The sequence below is a fragment of the Rana temporaria genome, chromosome 1 (genome assembly GCF_905171775.1).
Source record: "Rana temporaria chromosome 1, aRanTem1.1, whole genome shotgun sequence".
In the NCBI taxonomy this organism is placed as follows: domain Eukaryota; kingdom Metazoa; phylum Chordata; class Amphibia; order Anura; family Ranidae; genus Rana; species Rana temporaria.
Genome location: NC_053489.1, coordinates 357634671 through 357652773, shown reverse-complemented (window position 1 = coordinate 357652773; position 18103 = coordinate 357634671). Strand labels below are relative to the sequence as shown.

At 47.8% G+C, this 18103-nt stretch overlaps 1 protein-coding gene across 12 annotated transcripts in view; it reads left to right on the top strand.

Moving 5' to 3' along the window:
* The window catches only part of FCHO1 (FCH and mu domain containing endocytic adaptor 1), a 294097-nt gene that overhangs the window by 204764 nt on the left and 71230 nt on the right, over positions 1 to 18103 (top strand). For 11 of the 12 annotated variants that reach the window (XM_040321486.1, XM_040321453.1, XM_040321473.1 and 8 more), the window contains 2 exons: positions 7807 to 7991; positions 9881 to 9905. In XM_040321486.1, the coding sequence (XP_040177420.1) occupies positions 7807 to 7991; positions 9881 to 9905 (210 nt within the window). The remainder of the gene's footprint in view (positions 1 to 7806; positions 7992 to 9880; positions 9906 to 18103) is intronic. The other variant, XM_040321498.1, reaches the window with a different exon arrangement.

The following is an 18103-nucleotide window of genomic DNA, read 5'->3' as shown; positions in this document are numbered from 1 at the left end:
TCTGGCCTACGGATCAGATGCACTGGTAGTGCAGTGGAATCAGTTGCCTTTCCACCAATCTCCCTTCTACAGAGACTGATTTGCAGGATCAAGAGGGAAGGAATTCCGGTAATCTTGGTGGCCTCAGATTGGCCCAGAAGATCTTGGTACGCCCAGATCATAAAGATGACAGGGGGAACATGATCTGTTGTCACAAGGTCCAGTGTTCCATCCTTCCTTACAAGGGCTAAATTTGACAATTTGGCTGCCGAGACCCACATCCTGAAGAAGAGAGGGCTCTCAGGCCCGGTACTTTCTACGATTATTTATGCCAGAAAGCCAGCTTCCAGACGTATCTACTACAGAGTATGGAAGACATATGTTTCATGGTGTGAAACTAATAGATGGAATCCTCAGAGATATGATATAAGTAGGATTCTTGCTTTTTGCCAGCTAGGAGTGGATATGAAATTAGCCCTTAGTACCATTAAGGGTTAAATATCAGCTCTATCAGTCTTTCAATCTTTCAAAGACCACTGGCCTCTCATTCCCTAGTGCAGGCTTTTATTCAGGGAGCATTGCGGATCAACCCGCCAGTCAAGCCTCCCTTATGCCCATGGGATCTGAATTTAGTTTTGTCAGTGTTGCAGGAGCAACCTTTTGAACTGATTCGCCATATTCTGTTGATCCTTTTAAGCAGGAAGTTGGCGTTCTTGATTGCTATCTCTTCGGCTAGAAGAGTATCTGAATTGGCAGCTCTTTCCTGTAAAGAGCCTTAGGCCCCATGTATACGAGACGCAAATGCAAACTCATCTAAACACAAGTTTTCAAACGCAAAAACCGGCGTTTAAAACACCCATTTTGCCGCAAATTTTGCGGCGTTTTACCGTGTTTGCGTTTATAAGCGTTTGGTTAAGAAACATCATAAGACCCTCCCTAAGCTCAAAAAACAGTGTTATTTAACCATTTCAGCCATTTTGTGAGACCAGAGCAGCTGAGAGAGCAGCAGTGTACGTGTATTTGGCATGTCACTTGCCACGTCACCTGCCTCAAGTTGTGAATTGTCCACTTGCCACGTCATCTGCCACGTCACGTGGGCACGCCACCTGCCACAAGTTGTGGATTGTCCACTGGCCACGTCACCTGCCATGTCACCTGGCCACGTCACCTGCCACAAGTTGTGGATTGTCCACTTGCCATGTCACCTGGCCACGTCACCTGCCACAAGTTGTGGATTGTCCACTGGCCACTTCACCTGCCACAAGTTGTGGATTGTCCACTTGCCAGGTAACCTGACCACGACACCTGCCACAAGTTGTGGATTGTCCACTTGCCACGTCACCTGCCACAAGTGGATAATGCACTTGCCAAATCACCTGGCCATGTCACCTGCCACAAGTTGTTGATTGTCCACTGGCCACGTCACCTGGCCACGTCACCTGCCATGTCACCTGGCCACGTTACCTGCCACAAGTTGTGGATTGTCCACTTGCCATGTCACCTGGCCACGTCACCTGGCCACATCACCTGCCACGTCACCTGCCACAAGTTGTGGATTGTCCACTTGCCACGTCAACTGGCCACGTCACCTGCCACAAGTTGTGGATTGTCCACTGGCCACGTCACCTGGCCACGTCACCTGCCACATCACCTGGCCACGTCACCTACCACAAGTTGTGGATTGTCCACTTGCCACGTCATCTGCCATGTCACCTGGCCATGCCACCTGCCACAAGTTGTGGATTGTCCACTGGCCACGTCACCCGGCCACAAGTTGTGGATTGTCCACTTGCCATGTCACCTGGCCACGTCACCTGCCACAAGTTGTGGATTGTCCACTTGCCACGTCACCTGACCACAACACCTGCCACAAGTTGTGGATTGTTTACTTGCCATGTCACCTGCCACAAGTGGATTATCCACTTGCCAAATCACCTGGCCACCTCACCTGCCACAAGTTGTAGATTGTCCACTGGCCACATCACCTGCCATGTCACCTGGCCACGTCACCTGCCACAAGTTGTGGATTGTCCACTGGCCACGTCACCTGCCACATCACCTGGCCACGTCACCTGCCACAAGTTGTGGAATGTCCACTGGCCACGTCACCTGCCACAAGTTGTGGATTGTCCACTTGCCACGTCACCTGACCACGACACCTGCCACAAGTTGTGGATTGTCCACTGGCCACATCACCTGCCATGTCACCTGGCCACGTCACCTGCCACAAGTTGTGGATTGTCCACTTGCCACATCACCTGCCACATCAGCGGACACAAGTTGTGGATTGTCCACTGGCCACGTCACCTGCCACGTCAACTGGCCACGTCACCTGCCACAAGTTGTGCATTGTCCACTTGCCACATCACCTGACCACGACACCTGCCACAAGTTGTGGATTGTCCACTTGCCACGTCACCTGGCCACGTCACCTGCCACAAGTTGTGGATTATCCACTTGCCAAATCACCTGGCCATGTCACCTGCCACAAATTGTGGATTGTCCACTTGCCACGTCACCTGCCACAAGATGCGGATTGTCCAATTGCCACGTCACCTGGCCACATCACCTGGCACGTCACCTGCCACAAGTTGTGGATTGTTCACTTGCCACATCACCTGGCACGTCACTTGCCACGTCACCTGCCACAAGTTGTGGATTATCCACTTGCCACATCACCAGGCCACGTCACCTGGCCACGTCACCTGGCCACATCACCTGCCATGTCACCTGGCCACATCCCCTGCCACAAGTTGTGGATTGTCCACTTGCCACATGACCTGGCCACGTCACCTGCCACGTTACCTGGCCATATCACCTGCCACAAGTTGTGGATTGTCCAATGGCCACGTGACCTGGCCACGTCATCTGCCACATCACCTGGCCACGTCACCTACCACAAGTTGTGGATTGTACACTTGCCATGTTACCTGCCACAAGTTTTGGATTGTCCACTAGCCACGTGACCTGGCCACGTCACCTGCCATATCACCTGGCCACATCACCTACCACAAGTTGTGGATTGTACACTTGCCACGTCACCTGGCCATGTTACCTGCCACAAGTTGTGGATTGTCCACTGGCCACGTCACCTGGCCACGTCACCTGCCACATCACCTGGCCACGTCACCTACCACAAGTTGTGGATTGTCCACTTGCCACGTCACCTGGCCATGTCACCTGCCACAAGTTGTGGATTGTCCACTGGCCACATGACCTGGCCACAAGTTGTGGATTGTCCACAATGCAATGCAAGCAATTACATTTTTTATGGTTTTTCATCATTTGTCATCATTTTTGAGATTTCTAATGTAAAAAAATAGGTCACCTTTAAAAACGCCTATAAACGAAATCGCAGCAAAACGCCAGTACCGCGTTTTGCCGCGATTTGCGTCTGAAATGCGAAAACTTTTGCGTCTGAACCCAAAATTTTGCTTCTGAAAAAACTAGCCTAAACCCAACTGCTTTAAAACGCAAAAAAACGTGAATGTGTGCATGGACACATAGGATAACATTAAATGCCCAAATGCCTCTGAACTCGAGTTTACCAGCGTCTTGTGTGCATGGGGCCTTAGTTTGTCATAAAGATTTCCACTGGGTTGGTATATACATCTTAGCTGTGTTTAACACCTTCCTGACCATCCATCGCAGTTTTACTGTAGCTGTATGTCGGTTCGCCTTTTGACCACTTGGGGCGCGCACACCAGACTGAAAAGGGCGCGCCCGCGATGACGGAGCCAATGCGCGAGCGACCGCCGGGCACCTGCGATCGCTCCACATGGAGATCTGTCAATGTAAACAAACAGATCTCTGTGCTGTCAGGGGTGAAGAGACCGATCTGTGGTTCATATTAAGTATGAAATATGAATGGTCTCTTCACCCAGGCAGTCCCATCTCCCCACAGTTAGAATCCCTCCCCACGACACACAATTAAATCCTTGATCACCCTACCCTGTTAGTGACATTTACTAGTGACTAGGGTTGTCCCGATGCCACTTTAAGACCGAGTACAAGTCCCGTTCTTTTTTTCCAAGTACTCGCCGATACCGAATACCGATACTTTTTTTTCAATGTCATGTGGCAGTTTGGCAGATGGGGACTGATAGGTGGCACTGACAGGTGGCTGGCACTGATAGGCGGCACTTATGGGCACTGACTGGTGACTGGCGCTGATGGGCACTAATAGGTGGCTGGCACTGATAGATGGCACTAATTGCACTGATAGGTGGTACTTGTGGGCACTGATAGATGGCACTAATTGCACTGATAGGTGGCACTTGTGGGCACTGATTGCACTGACAGGTGGCTGGCACTGAAATGCTGCGAAAAATGACACTGAATTTATAAAAAAAATATAAAAATGCTGCAACGCCCATCTTGGTACACCCTGCACTCCGCTGCAGTAAGCAGCAGCAGACATCTTGTTACACCCAGCCCATATAGCTCAGGCTGGGTGTAACAAGATGTCTGCTGCTGCTTACTGCAGCGGAGTGCAGGGTGTACCAAGATGAGTGTAGGGACGTTCAGCCGCTGACATGTTACACAGACCCCTCCCCCTACAGTGCAGATCCCCCTCCCCTACAATACAGACCTCCCCGTTACAATATAGACCCCCCCCCTACAATACAGATCCCCCCTACAATAGAAACCCCCCTACAATAAAGACACCCCCCCTCCTACAATACAGACCCCCCCACCACTTCAGACCCATAATGCTGTGCACCTTGTAAGTAAAGATCAAGTGTCCAGACACCAATTCAGTTTTTCAATGCTTTATTCCAAGGCCCAACCTGTCCAACATCAACATGACACACGACAGAGAAGGTTGATGAGTGTAGAGGAACTTTTTGTATCAGGCCTTGGATGTTCAGAGAGAGCAAGCCTGCTCTCAGCAATGGTGTAGCTCAATACGTCGCCGCCCCAATCAGGGTGGGTAAAGTGCCCCCGGACAGGCAGTTATCTCAAGCCTGGCAGCCGGAGCGTCACTTACAAATCACTGGGAGGAAACAGACCTCTGTCACAGGCCTGACTCAAGGCCTCTGCCACAGGCTGGACAATTTAGGATTTTTTGTGATAAAACAGTTTAAGCAAATCCTCCCAGTCAGTTCAATCTATGTCACCCACTGACAGCTTGAGCATACCTGTCATACGGTGTGGTGACTGGATCCCCGATGGTTCGTCTGGGCCTCCTGGACAACTTCTAGTTCTAGGTTCTCCCAGGCCAATCCTCCATCGCACAGCTCCTAGCCTAGGATCCTCTCAGCAGAAGGCAGGGACCCAGCAAGTCGCTGGGGCCCCTTTCAATAGTAGGAGGAGGCTCCGCATGGTACACGGCCTTGGCATGGCAGGACACGGTGGCGAGTCCCATGGATGCGCATACCCTGAAGGTGGGTACCACACCTGGAACTTGGGCCCCGCAAGCAGAACCCGCCAAAAGCGGCTGCCACAGATATACCCCCCAGCATGCCCAACGAGGGAAGGACTCCTCTGATTGGCTGCTGGGAGCAAGTGGGTCTGCCAGAATCCCTCTAGCGCTAGCTGCCGCCCAGGGGTGTCAACGTACCCCTGGAGCGCAGACTGACCTACAGTTCAAATTCTGGAATTGACAGCAGCCTAAATGTCCATGATTTGTGAATGGGAGTAAAACTAAGCCTCCCATTCCCCACTAACTTTTGTGTAGCGCCCGTACTGAAAGTAGGGGGGCGCTACATACACATTACGCTGTGTAATTGCCAATGGTCCCCAAAATGTGGCAAAAGTGTCTGATCTGTCCGCCATAATGTTGCAGTCCCGATAAAAATTGCTGATTACCGCCATTTACTGGTGAAAAAATAAAAAAAATGCCATAAATCTTTCCCCTATTTTGCACTATAACTTTTGCTCAAACCAATCAATATACGCTTATTGCGATATTTATTGCCAAAAATATGTGGAGGAATATATATCGGTCTAAACTGAGGAGAAAAGTGCCTTTTTTGTCAAATATGGGGATATTTATTATAGCAAAAAGTACAAAACATTGTGTGTTTTTATTTTTTTTAAATTGTCGGTAATTTTTTTGTTTATAGCACAAAAAATAAAAACCACAGAGATGATCAAATACCACCAAAAGAAAGCTCTATTTGTGGGGAAAAAAAGGATGTCAAATTTGTTTGGGTACAACGTCACACAATCGTGCAGTTGTCAGTTAAAGCGACGCAGTGCCGCATCGCAAAAATGGGAAACGGTGATGGTAATTTTGAGGGGTGAAGGAGTAAAGTAATGTCTCTAATCTCGGGAGAATATTCATTTTGACAATGGACCCCTGCCAAACCATGAAAAGAGACCCGAGACCAAGACTTTAAGTCACGTTGAATGTTTTGAAGGATCGAGAGGTAGTTTTTGGTGTATAGGTCGGCTAGTTTGGAAGGCAGTTACATCCCGAGGTATGTGATCGAATCACGGCTCCAGCTAAACGGGAAGTTTGCTGGGCAATGTGCAAGTGTATAATTCTGTAGGGAGATAGCCAGTGTTTGTGATTTCGAGAAGTTTTTTTTGTAAATTGGTCAAGCTTTTGAATGTGGCGAAATCTCTCAACAAGTTGGGCATTGTAATATGTGGCTCCGTTAGAAATAATGCAAAAGCGTATAGTTGTAACATACGTTCTCGGATGCTAAGCGCTTTGACGATTCAGACATATAGTCCCAGGCAACTCTATCGAATACCATCAAGGGACAGAGAGAATCTGCAATGGTAAGTCAATGTCAAACACTTGTGTATATTAATTGCTTTTATGATGTTGTCTCTTGCCTCTCTGCCATGTATGAAGCCCACCTGGTCTATTGAGATGAGTTTAGACAGGTAAGGGTAGTAGACGGTTGCCTTGCACAGAGTTTGAGATCTATGTTTAATAGGAAGGTTGGACTATAGTGACAAGTGAGGGGTCTTTGGTTTTGGGATCACAGTTATGTGTGCTGTCAGGAGATCTCAGGGTGGAGGAGGGGGGGGGGTTACTGGATGAAAGGGCATTAAAAGCTCCTAGGAAATGTGGCTTGAGAGAATCTGTGAAGGTTTTATAATATCCTGCCATCAAGCTGCCAGGGCTCTTTTCAGCCTTCAATTGTTTTGAGTGCTGAATCGACTTCCTCAGAAGAGAGATGGCGGTTCAGGGGAAAAAATACTTTTTGCATTTATTAGTTTACTAAAGGAAAACATTTTTTTTTTTTTTTAAATAACAAACATGTTATACTTGCCTCTACTGTGCAGTTAGTTTTGCACAGAGTGCCCCCGATCCATGTCTTCTGGGGTCCCTCGGCGACTGTCTCTTGTCCTCCCCGCAATTAGTCTCCACAGTCATGCGAGAGTTTGCATGGTGGTCAGTAATTGCGAGCACGCTCCCCTGATACAGCGAGCGGCCATAGCCGCTCACTGTATCACTCGGCCCCGCCCCTCGGCACGCCGTGTCAATGGATGTTATTGACAGCAGCGCCAGCCACTGGCTGCGCTGCTCTCAATACATCCGCTCTAGCCAATCAGCGGCCAGGCTGAGCGGCGAAGAGGATATCAGGACCGTGCGCGGGACTTTCAAGGGGTCGGGTAAGTATAACGGGGGCTCGGGGGGGGCGGGGGGGCTGCAGCATCAAATGTTTTTTCACCTTAATGCATAGATTGCATTAAGGTGAAAAAACATTTTCCTTTACAACTCCTTTAATTAACACTATTATTTTAGCAGCACAAGACTAAAATAAACATAACAATGTAGGTGGTTTGATTGCCTTAGTATAATGCAGTTAGGCGTAACTGATTGTTAACACAGCTGCTGTTCAATGATTCTTAACAACAAAACAGGAGAACCTGCAACTACCTGTTGCTCTTCAAGTGACTCTGATTTTGATGATGATGATGAAGAACCACGGCGTTTCCATATTCAGATAAAACCTGCACAGCCTGGGGAAAGACTGGAAGATGAAGAAACTGAACTTAAAAGATTTCGAGAAACAGTGGGCTGTATGATTCAGCCTCCTGCAGCAGTAGTAAGTTTTGATATCTACTTGGGCATCATGGGCAGGTAGGTGGGTTATCAGTCTCTCCTTTTTTTGACCCCCCTGACCCTAGTACTAAAGGCCCATGTGGGCTGGTATCATAGCAGAAGCTGTAATAACAGAAATTACATGCTGCCAACATTTGCTATGCACAGTGTTGAAATAGTTTATGCATATTTTAGCATCTTGGATAGCAAGTATCAGCGTATAAAATAATGGGCTTCTGTTATTTAACAAGATTTGGGCAAAATATTAGCACACATTTTTGTTACATTAAAAAAAAATGGCTGCCACTGTACTATCAATGTTCTCTGACAAGATTTGAACTTACAAATGTGTGTCCTGTGAGTGTCATATAATACATATGAGGAATCCAATAAAACCTTATGAGAATGCACATATTTTTTTTCACTGGGCGAATTTTCGCCAGTGAATCGATGATGACTATACCCCTTTAATTCTTCTTTTTTTAATTTTTTTTTATGCCCAATTTATTTTGTATATTTCATACTATTTTATAAATATTTTCAATATATTTTTACCTATTTACAGTACAGCTGTATGTTGATACATATGTCCGCACCTTATGGTCGATTAAAATAAAAAGTGTATAGGTTTCCTAAATATTATGCATTTTTAAGTACAATAGATGTACAGCAACTGTAATTCATCACCCTGCCTGCGACAAGTAAAAGTACAGCAGGGCTATTGTAAACGGGTTAAAGAAAAAAGTGTCAGCTAAAGAAATAAGTCATATTTTGTGACTCTTGTTTGTATTTGTGAAATGGTGAGAAATAATTCTCTGACCTCCACTGACTTGGCCACCCTGAAAGCTTTGCATCTTTTAAGGCTTACACATGAGCCCCGAGACCAGGTGGCAGGCCACTGTTCCACCACCAAATCGCTGATATGTAGAAGTGATTGGGTGGCTAAACTGCTGCCTTGATCACTTTTGCTATGGATCATAAGCCTGCTGATTTAGTGAAAAACATTACTTCACTCGTGTTTATCTGGAATGGGTTAAACAGCACTTCTGTAATGATCCACAGTGCTAATTAAAGGGGTTGTAAAGGTTTCATTTTTATTTATTTTTTTAAATGACAAACATACCATACTTGCCTCCACTGTGCAGTTTGTTTTGCACAGAGTGGCCCCGATCCTCATCTTCTGGGGTCCCTCGGCGGCCGTCTTGGCTCCTCCCGGCAAAAGCTAACCCCCCCCTCTGGGAAGCGCTCTCCCAGGGAGGTTAGCTTGCGGGCACGCTCCCATGTGATACAGTCGGTGGCCAAAACCACTGACTGTATCACTCGGCCCCACCCTCCGGCGCACGTGTCATTGATTTGATTGACAGCAGCGGGAGCCAATGGCTGCGTTGCTATCAATCATCTAATGAAGAGTCCACAAGAGCTGGGGGCAAGCAGCCCAGGATCGCGGCCACTGAGATTCAGGGCTCAGGTAAGTAAAACGGGGGCTTGGTGGGGCCAGAGAATGCAAGGTGTTTTTTCACCTTAACAAAATCCTGAACTATGCTGCATTCGCGTAAGTGTGAGGCACACCCAGGCATGTGCAGATATGCCGAAGGTCTCTGCCATCATGGACCGAAAAATCAGGTGCAAAGAAAGAAGTTCTATCCTGCAGCACAAAAAAGTAACAAATAAATGAAAAAAAAATATGTTTTGGGGTAAAAGTATGCTTTAATGCAATTTGTTGAGGCTAACTGAGGTATAATCCTGGGAAAAAAGGCTTTACTAACTTCTAATTACCAGTTTTGCAGTGTTTTATATATACCGGTACCACTAGTAGAGGCTGAATTCACATGTGTATGTGAAAAATGGATGCATAGTTCCGTAATCTAGTTTCAACTCTGTTTTGTGTTGCAGGTATCTGTAAGGCGTCAGACTATGCGTAAGTAAGCCTATAGTCTTTATATATCATTTGACTCTTCTCTTCTTCAAAGTGTATCTGTATGCAAACTTTTTTTTTTTTTTGTTTTAGTTTTGGATGAACTGGAGACATGTTAGACTTTGTATCAAGTTTTTATTCCTGTTTGTGTTTGCGTTGGGAAATTCCCCTAACTTTAAGGCCCCGTACACACCATAGAATCCATCCGCAGATAAATCCCAGCAAATGGGTTTTAGCGGATAGATCCTATGGTGTGTACACGCCAGCGGATCTTTTTCCGCGGATATATCTCCCCTGGGATGGATTCCAGCAGATCGGATATTTGCTGACATGCAGAACATATCCATCTGCTGGAGTCCATCCCAACAGATGGATCCGCTGGTCTGTACAGACTCACCGGATCCATCCGTCCGAAGGGATCCCCCGCATGCGTCGTAATGATTCGACGCATGCGTGGAATTCCTTATATGACAGCGTCGCGGAACGTCGCCGCGTCATAATCGCGGCGACGGCGCGACACGTCATCGCCAGAGGATTTCGGCGCGGATTTCAATGCGATGGTGAGTACACTCCATCGCAGAGAGATCTGCTGAAATCCTCGAGAGGATTTATCCGCGGAAACGGTCCGCTGGACCGTATCCGCGGATAAATCCTCCCGTGTGTATGGGGCCTGAGACATATTTTCTAATCTGGTTGTGTCTCTGGGACAGGAAGTGAAGGGGTTCTGTAGTAGATGTGCAGGCACAGCCCGCCCTAAGTTCTCTACAAGTTATGTGTCCTTTCAGAATAAAAAGAAAGCTTGGCTGTGTTACTGATTTGTGTTGTGGTGTAAAAACATGTAGGTATTGGCACATACACTCTTTGTCAAAATGTTGTACTTCAGATGTCTCATCAGATAAAAGTAGTAAAACAATATATCAATTGGGGCACAGATTGTCCTCTACCGGATTCATTGCACTACTTTTAGTATGTTGGATGTACTATTTGTCTCCTTTTGCTCCCGTATTGCCGAACATGTACCCAAATGAAATTTGTCATTTATTTATCGTACATCATGGGACACAGAGCTCTAAGTAGCTTTATGGGTTATAGGCCACCTTCAGGTGTTCAAACTGGTAAACCCAATTAAAGGAAGTTCACTCCTTATATAACCCCTCCTCCTTTCAGGAGCACATCAGATTTTTTCTGAGGAGCTCCAGGAGGGATCCAGGTTGGATTTAAATTCCTCAACAAAAAGAAGCCAGATCAATCCAAGAGTGCCATGAGGCCTAAGTGGATGGTACCTCGGACCTCGTATTCGAAGCACAAGGTTTTTGCCTGTAACGCCTCTTTGTAGGGCTGGACTCCAGGAACCCAGGGCTTAGGTCTTGTTACATTACCTAAAGCTTCCTGATGGGGTGCTTATACATGGCCCCGTTGTAAGGGACCCAGTCCTTGAAGGTTTGCTAAATGCAGCCCGCGATGATGGGTGAAGGTTGGATTGTCTGTTAATTCAGCAAAATCCAGCAGCAAGGATAAGGTAACGGAAGAAACTTGTTTATTAAAATTATCTATGTATTTCTTCCATTATTGGAAAAAAATGTTGTCATGCCTTAAAAATCTCCACTAAATGGAGTCTATGCACATACCTTACTCTGTTGTCTTCACTGATGGCTCAGTCCGTGTCTGGCTACAGCGTGTGGATGAAAGATTTTTGCAAGGTAAAAAGGATCTGCATAAAAAAAAATCTCCCCCTGAAGGGACGAGGGAGTTAAGGGGACAGCAGCACTGCACCCCTCTTACATACCCCCGCCCGCTGTGGGGGACGCGGAGGTCCCGCTAAAAGTTTGATACTGGGCCTCACTGCAGGAGTCTCTGCTCCCCCCCCCTCATGTTGGGTCTGGGACCACACCCAGGCTAAAGCAGATAAATACAGCTGTGTCAGTCTCTTCTCTGCTGACGAGGAAGTCACAAACTGCCTGCACACAGGGACACACGAGCTGTGGGACACGTATGGGTTACAAAACTGCCATTCCTGACTCTAAGCACTAAGCTGAACTTTATAGCGGCTTTAAAAGTCATGACTATTTTCAGTGATTTAGTGCAATGTGTATAGCGCCTCTGTTTTTGTACTTGGGACTATGCCTGCCAAAAGAGACACCACAAAAGCCAAAAAAGAAAAGGTTTCACCCCCAGGCATTGGGATCTCAAGCTGTATTTCCACGCTGTCATCCTCGCCTGAATTACCAATTATGGCAACTCAGGGTGAGCCATTGGAACAAATTGATGGTGCAGCTGCCCCTCACATCTCAGCACCTGTATATGTGACTGAAGATTTCCCGAGGCGTCTTTCAGGACAGCACCTTGAGATATCATGATCCTCCCACTCCATCAGGAAACACCTTCTTTTCAACCTTTTAAAAGGAGGCCCCTCCTTGCACTCCTCAGTTTTTGTGTTTCCTCCTCCGGAGGGAACATCTTCTTGGGAAGGGTCTGATATCTCAGGAGCTTCCTGAAAGACGGACTCTTCCCTCTTACCTTTTTTACTTCAGAGACTGTCCGCTCTCCCGTACCACCCGCGCGGCGGTGATGGTAGTCGGGCTCCCCTCTCTCCAAGTGCTCAGTGGAGCCAGCCTTCGGCGACCGAGAGGTGCCTTGTGTAATGCGGGGCGCCGCCATCTTGGCGTAGCCTGGTCGCCGGAGAGGCGCGTCATTTCCGGCGCGCCAGGAGGAGGGGTAGGGCGGACGCTGGGCCTACTTCCGCTTCCTGGTCCGGCGCAGCGGCGCTATTGGAGTCCGGGAAGCGCCGTGGATGCCACAGAGAGCGCTGACATTCTGCGATGGAGACTGCAGAGGCATCAGCGGTGGAGACAGGCACGGGCACCAGCAGGACCTCGGCGGGAAGCAGTAGTGTAAGTCTGCTTTTTTCCCTAGGGGTGAGGGTTCTCTCCTTTTTGGGGTTCTCTCTCGGTCTCTTTATTTATTTATTTTTCCCTCCAGTGGCATGAGGGCCTGTCAGGGCACGGGTTGTCACCTTTCCTTCCTAGTGCACCTAGGTGAGGGGGGGTCCTGTTTGTTTGAGACCGGGTCTAATTCCGGATTCCCTGTTTTTTGTTTCTTCTCTCCCCGTTCCTTCTTTAGGTCAAACCTGAGAAAAAGAGATGCCCTTCTTGTAGGGAGAAAATGGGGGAAAGTTGGAAGAAGCCATGGTGTAAGGCGTGTATTGCGGCCTTAGTACAGAAGGAGTCAGCCTCAGTCAGAGAGGAATTGATCGCTTCTGTTAAAGATGAGCTTTTGGCCACCTTTCAGTCCATGAGAGATTCGCTAGCTCCTGTCACCATTTCTCAGCCCTCCACCTCAGTCTTCCCAGGAGGCAGGGTGGGCTCCTAGGCCCTCGGATAACGAGGGGTCCAGGGATAGCCAACCTCAGGCCCTCTCTAGTGAGGACTCAGAAAATGAGGAGGAGATGGAGCCTCCCTCAAAATTTAAATTATCCCTGGATGATGTGGATGGCCTCCTCAGGGCTATTTATGCCACTTTAGGTCTCAGCGAAGAAAAGAAGGACCTAAGCCTGTACGACCGGATGTATGCCGGTCTCTGTGAGCCCAAGGGGCGTACATTCCCAGTTCATTCGGTTATTTCCGAAACAATTTTGCGGGAATGGCAGGATCCGGAAAAGAAACCCTTTTTTTCTAAATCCCACAAGAGGCGGTTTCCCTTCGGAGAAGATCCATCGGTCGTGTGGAACAAGGTTCCTAAACTCGACGCAGCTTTTTCCCAGGTGTCAAGGTCCACAGATTTATCCTTTGAGGATATGGGTATCCTGGATAAGCGTATGGATCTTCCCCTTAAGAAAGCCTGGCAGTCAATTATGGTTAACCTTAAACCCGCCATGGCTACCACTTGTGTGGCACGCAACTTAGAGTTCTGGTTAGATAAACTCAAAGCTCATATTGAGGCAGACTCCCCAAAACAGGACATTTTGGATTCTTTCTCTACCATGGCTGCAGCTGTAGCCTATATGGCAGATGCCTCGGCCGAGGCGATCAAAATGTCCGCCAGATCTGCTGCCTTAGCCAATTCAGCCAGAAGGGCTTTATGGCTCAAGACCTGGCCTGGCGACACGGCTTCTAAAAACAAGCTGTGTGGAATCCCGTTTTCGGGTGATCTTCTCTTCGGTACTGAACTGGATAGCATCCTGGACAGGACGGCAGACAAGAAGAAGGCCTTCCCGGTCAAGAATAAGAACCCCCCTCCCAAACGTTTTTTTCGGGCCTTTAAGCAGCAGGATAAGGGGAAAAGGCCGCAGGGGAAGAGAAATTGGGCAGCGCAGAAGGGTAAAGGAAAGGGAGTCCTTTTCCATCCTCCTGCGCCGGCCAGTAAGCTGCAATGACTCGACCCTGATGCCGCATACACACCATCACTTTATGTGATGAAAAAAAACGACACTTTCTGTGAAGTAAAAAATGACGTTTTTGAAACTTCAATTTTCAAAGACGAAGTTGCCTACACACCATCGTTTTTCTCACAATGTTCTTGCAAAGTGAGGTTACGTTCCACCACGTTTTTCCATTGAAGCTTGCTATATAAGTAGCTTCTGGGCATGCGTGGATGAAAAAACGTCTTAGAAAACGACGTTTTTTGCTACACACGGTCAATTTCTGTGAAGTAAAAAGTGCACTTTTGAAAAACGACACATAAAATTGAAGCATGCTTCAATTTTTTTGGGTCGTTTTTTACAAGACATAAAACGACGTTTTCCCCCACACACAGTCAATTAAAGTGACGTTTTTAAAAACGTAATTTTTTTTCATCACATAAAGTGATGGTGTGTACGCGGCATGAGGGTAGGCTGGAGGTTGCAAAAGTTCTTTCCGCAGTGGTCAGTGGTATCAAACAACCAGTACATACTGACCACTCTAGCTCAGGGGTACGCTATAGAATTCTCAGAAACCCCGCCAAGGAGATTTCTGGTCACTCAGGCCCCAAGGGATCCAGTGAAGTCCGTAGCGTTAAAATCCTCGTTATTGGAACTTCAACAGCAGGGAGTGTTGGTCCGGGTTCCCCTAGCAGAGCAGGGCAGAGGGTTCTATTCCCATGTCTTCCTAGTAAGGAAGCCTACGGGGAAGTTCAGGCTGATCTTAAACTTAAAACCTTTAAACAAGTGTGTCATGTACAGGAAATTCAAAATGGACTCAATATTCTCAATCAGGAATCTTCTGACGCCAGATTGCTTCATGGCGTCGATAGACCTGAGGAACGCGTACCTACACATACCTATCTCCCCTCAGTCCCAGACGTTTCTCAGACTAGCAGTAGAGATGGGGGGTTTGATTCAGCATTTCCAGTACAGGGCCCTCCCCTTCGGGCTGTCATCATCACCTCGGATTTTTACGAAGGTGCTGGCCGAGGCCTTAGCCCCGTTGCGTCTACAGGGAATAGCAGTCATCCCTTACCTGGACGACCTCCTCTTCTTTGCTCCCTCAGAGGAAAAGTTGTTGGAGGATCTTTCTCGAGCACAAACCCACTTGGAATCCCTAGGATGGATTTTAAACCTTCAGAAATCCGCCCTAGTTCCTTCTCAGAAAATTTGTTTTCTGGGATACCAGGTGGATTCGGGGAGCCAGAGAATTTTTCTCCCCCCAGAAAAAGCATCCAAGGTCTTGGACACTGTTCGGTTGCTACAGTCCCATCAGTCTTTGACGGTCAGACAGGTAATGGCATCCCTAGGAGTTTTGACCTCCACCATGCCGGCGGTCCAATGGGCGAGGTTGCATTTCAGGCCCCTGCAGGCTTTTCTTTTGAGAACGTGGGATCACAAAACCAGTTCGCTGGACGCCCGGGTAAAAATTCCAGCCCGGGTAGTAAGATCCCTTTACTGGTGGAAAAACCAGCGAGTGCTTGCAGAGGGCCTGGAATGGTCCTTCCCAGTAGGACTAAGGCTCACCACGGATGCCAGCGCCTGGGGGTGGGGAGCCCACCTAGAGAAGAAATTTGCTCAAGGAAGGTGGTCAAAGGAGGAGGCCCTGCGTTCCTCAAATTGGAGGGAGTTGAGGACTGTGGCCCTGGCACTGGTGGAGTTTGCTCCATTTCTCAGGGGCCACCATGTTCAAGTCCTGACGGACAATGCTACGATGGTAGCATACTTAAACAGGCAGGGGATTACAAGAAGCAGTTCACTCCTGTCCCTTGCCACAGAGATTCTCTCCTGGGTAGAGAGCAACTTGCTCTCCTTGACGGCCCTACATCTAAAGGGGTCCCTGAATACGGTGGCAGACTTTTTAAGCAGACAACAGATTCGGGAGTCAGAATGGTCCCTGAATGCAGAGGTCTTTTCAGAAATCTCCAGCAGGTGGGGTCACTCAGGGGTTGACTTGTTTGCCTCGAGGGAGAACTCCCAGGTAGGAAGATACTTTTCTTTGAGCCGGGGGGATGGGTCCTTAGGGGTAGACGCTCTGTCGCATCCCTGGGATTTTCGCCTCTGCTTTGCCTTCCCCCCGTTTCAGTTAATTCCCCTAGTTCTGAGGAAGGTTCAGAGAGAAAGAGTTCCGGTCATTCTCATCGCCCCGTTTTGGCCCAGGAGAGCATGGTTTGCAACGCTTCTAGCCTTGTCAACCAGGCCCTGTTGGCACCTGCCCCTCAGACAGGATCTTCTAGTTCAGGGTCCGATTTCTCATCCAGACGTGGCCCGGCTGTCCTTGGCCGCGTGACTTCTGAAAGGGAAATCCTGAAAGGAAAGGGGTTCTCCGACCGCTTGGTTTCCACCTTGCTTAACCACTTAAGCCCCGGACCATATTGCTGCCTAAAGACCCAAGGGGTTTTTACAGTTCGGGACTGTGTCGCTTTAACAGACAATTGCGCGGTCGTGCGACGTGGCTCCCAAACAAAATTGGCGTCCTTTTTTCCCCACAAATAGAGCTTTCTTTTGGTGGTATTTGATCACCTCTGCGGTTTTTATTTTTTGCGCTATAAACAAAAATAGAGCGACAATTTTGAAAAAAATGCAATATTTTTTACTTTTTGCTGTAATAAATATCCCCCAAAAACATATATAAAAACATTTTTTTTCCTCAGTTTAGGCCGATACGTATTCTTCTACCTATTTTTAGTAAAAAAAATCGCAATAAGCGTTTATCGATTGGTTTGCGCAAAATTTATAGCGTTTACAAAATAGGGGATAGTTTTATTGCATTTTTATTAATTTTTTTTTTTTTTACTACTAATGGCGGCGATCAGCGATTTTTTTCGTGACTGCGACATTATGGCGGACACTTCGGACAATTTTGACACATTTTTGGGACCATTGTCATTTTCACAGCAAAAAATGCATTTAAATTGCATTCTTTATTGTGAAAATGACAGTTGCAGTTTGGGAGTTAACCACAGGGGGCGCTGTAGGAGTTAGGGTGCACCTAGTATGTGTTTACAACTGTTGGGGGGTGTGGCTGTAGGAATGACGTCATCGATCGTGTCTTCCCTATAAAGGGAATGACGCGATCGATGCGCCGACACAGTGAAGCACGGGGAAGCCGTGTTTACACACGGCTCTCTCTGTTCTTCAGCTCCGGGGAGCGATCGCGACGGAGCGGCTATAAACAAATAGCCGCGCCGTGGTCCCGGATCGCTCCCCGAGCGGACCCGACCTCCGCATGTAGCGGGGGGGTCCCGATCGGACCCCCCACCCGCTAATAGGCGAGGACGTACCTGTACGCCCATGTGCCTGTACGTGCCATATTGTGGACGTATATGTACATGCGGGGGTCGGGAACTGGTTAACAGCAGGAAGAAGGTAACCCGAGCCATTTACACCAAGGTTTGGAAGGTTTTTTCCTCTTGGTGTAGTTCATCGGGCCAGGACCCTAGGGAATTGAAGTCTATCCTGGAATTTTTACAGGAGGGGGCTGATAAGGGCTTAGCTGTTAGCACCCTTAAGGTGCAGGCATCTGCACTTTCAGTTTTTTTGGAAAGGTCTGTAGCCACAGAACCATTGGTGGTGAGGTTTTTTAGGTCTCTCTTGAGATCTAGACCACCAAGGTTAAAGTGTTTCCCGAAGTGGGAACTCTCTGTGGTTCTGAGATCCTTGGCAAGCAAACCTTTTGAACCCTTAGGGGAAGCTTCAATTAGGAATCTTACCTTCAAAACTTTATTTTTAATCGCTATAACCTCAGCACGTAGGATCAGCGAGTTGCAGGCCCTGTCAGTGAAGGAGCCTTATTTATGTT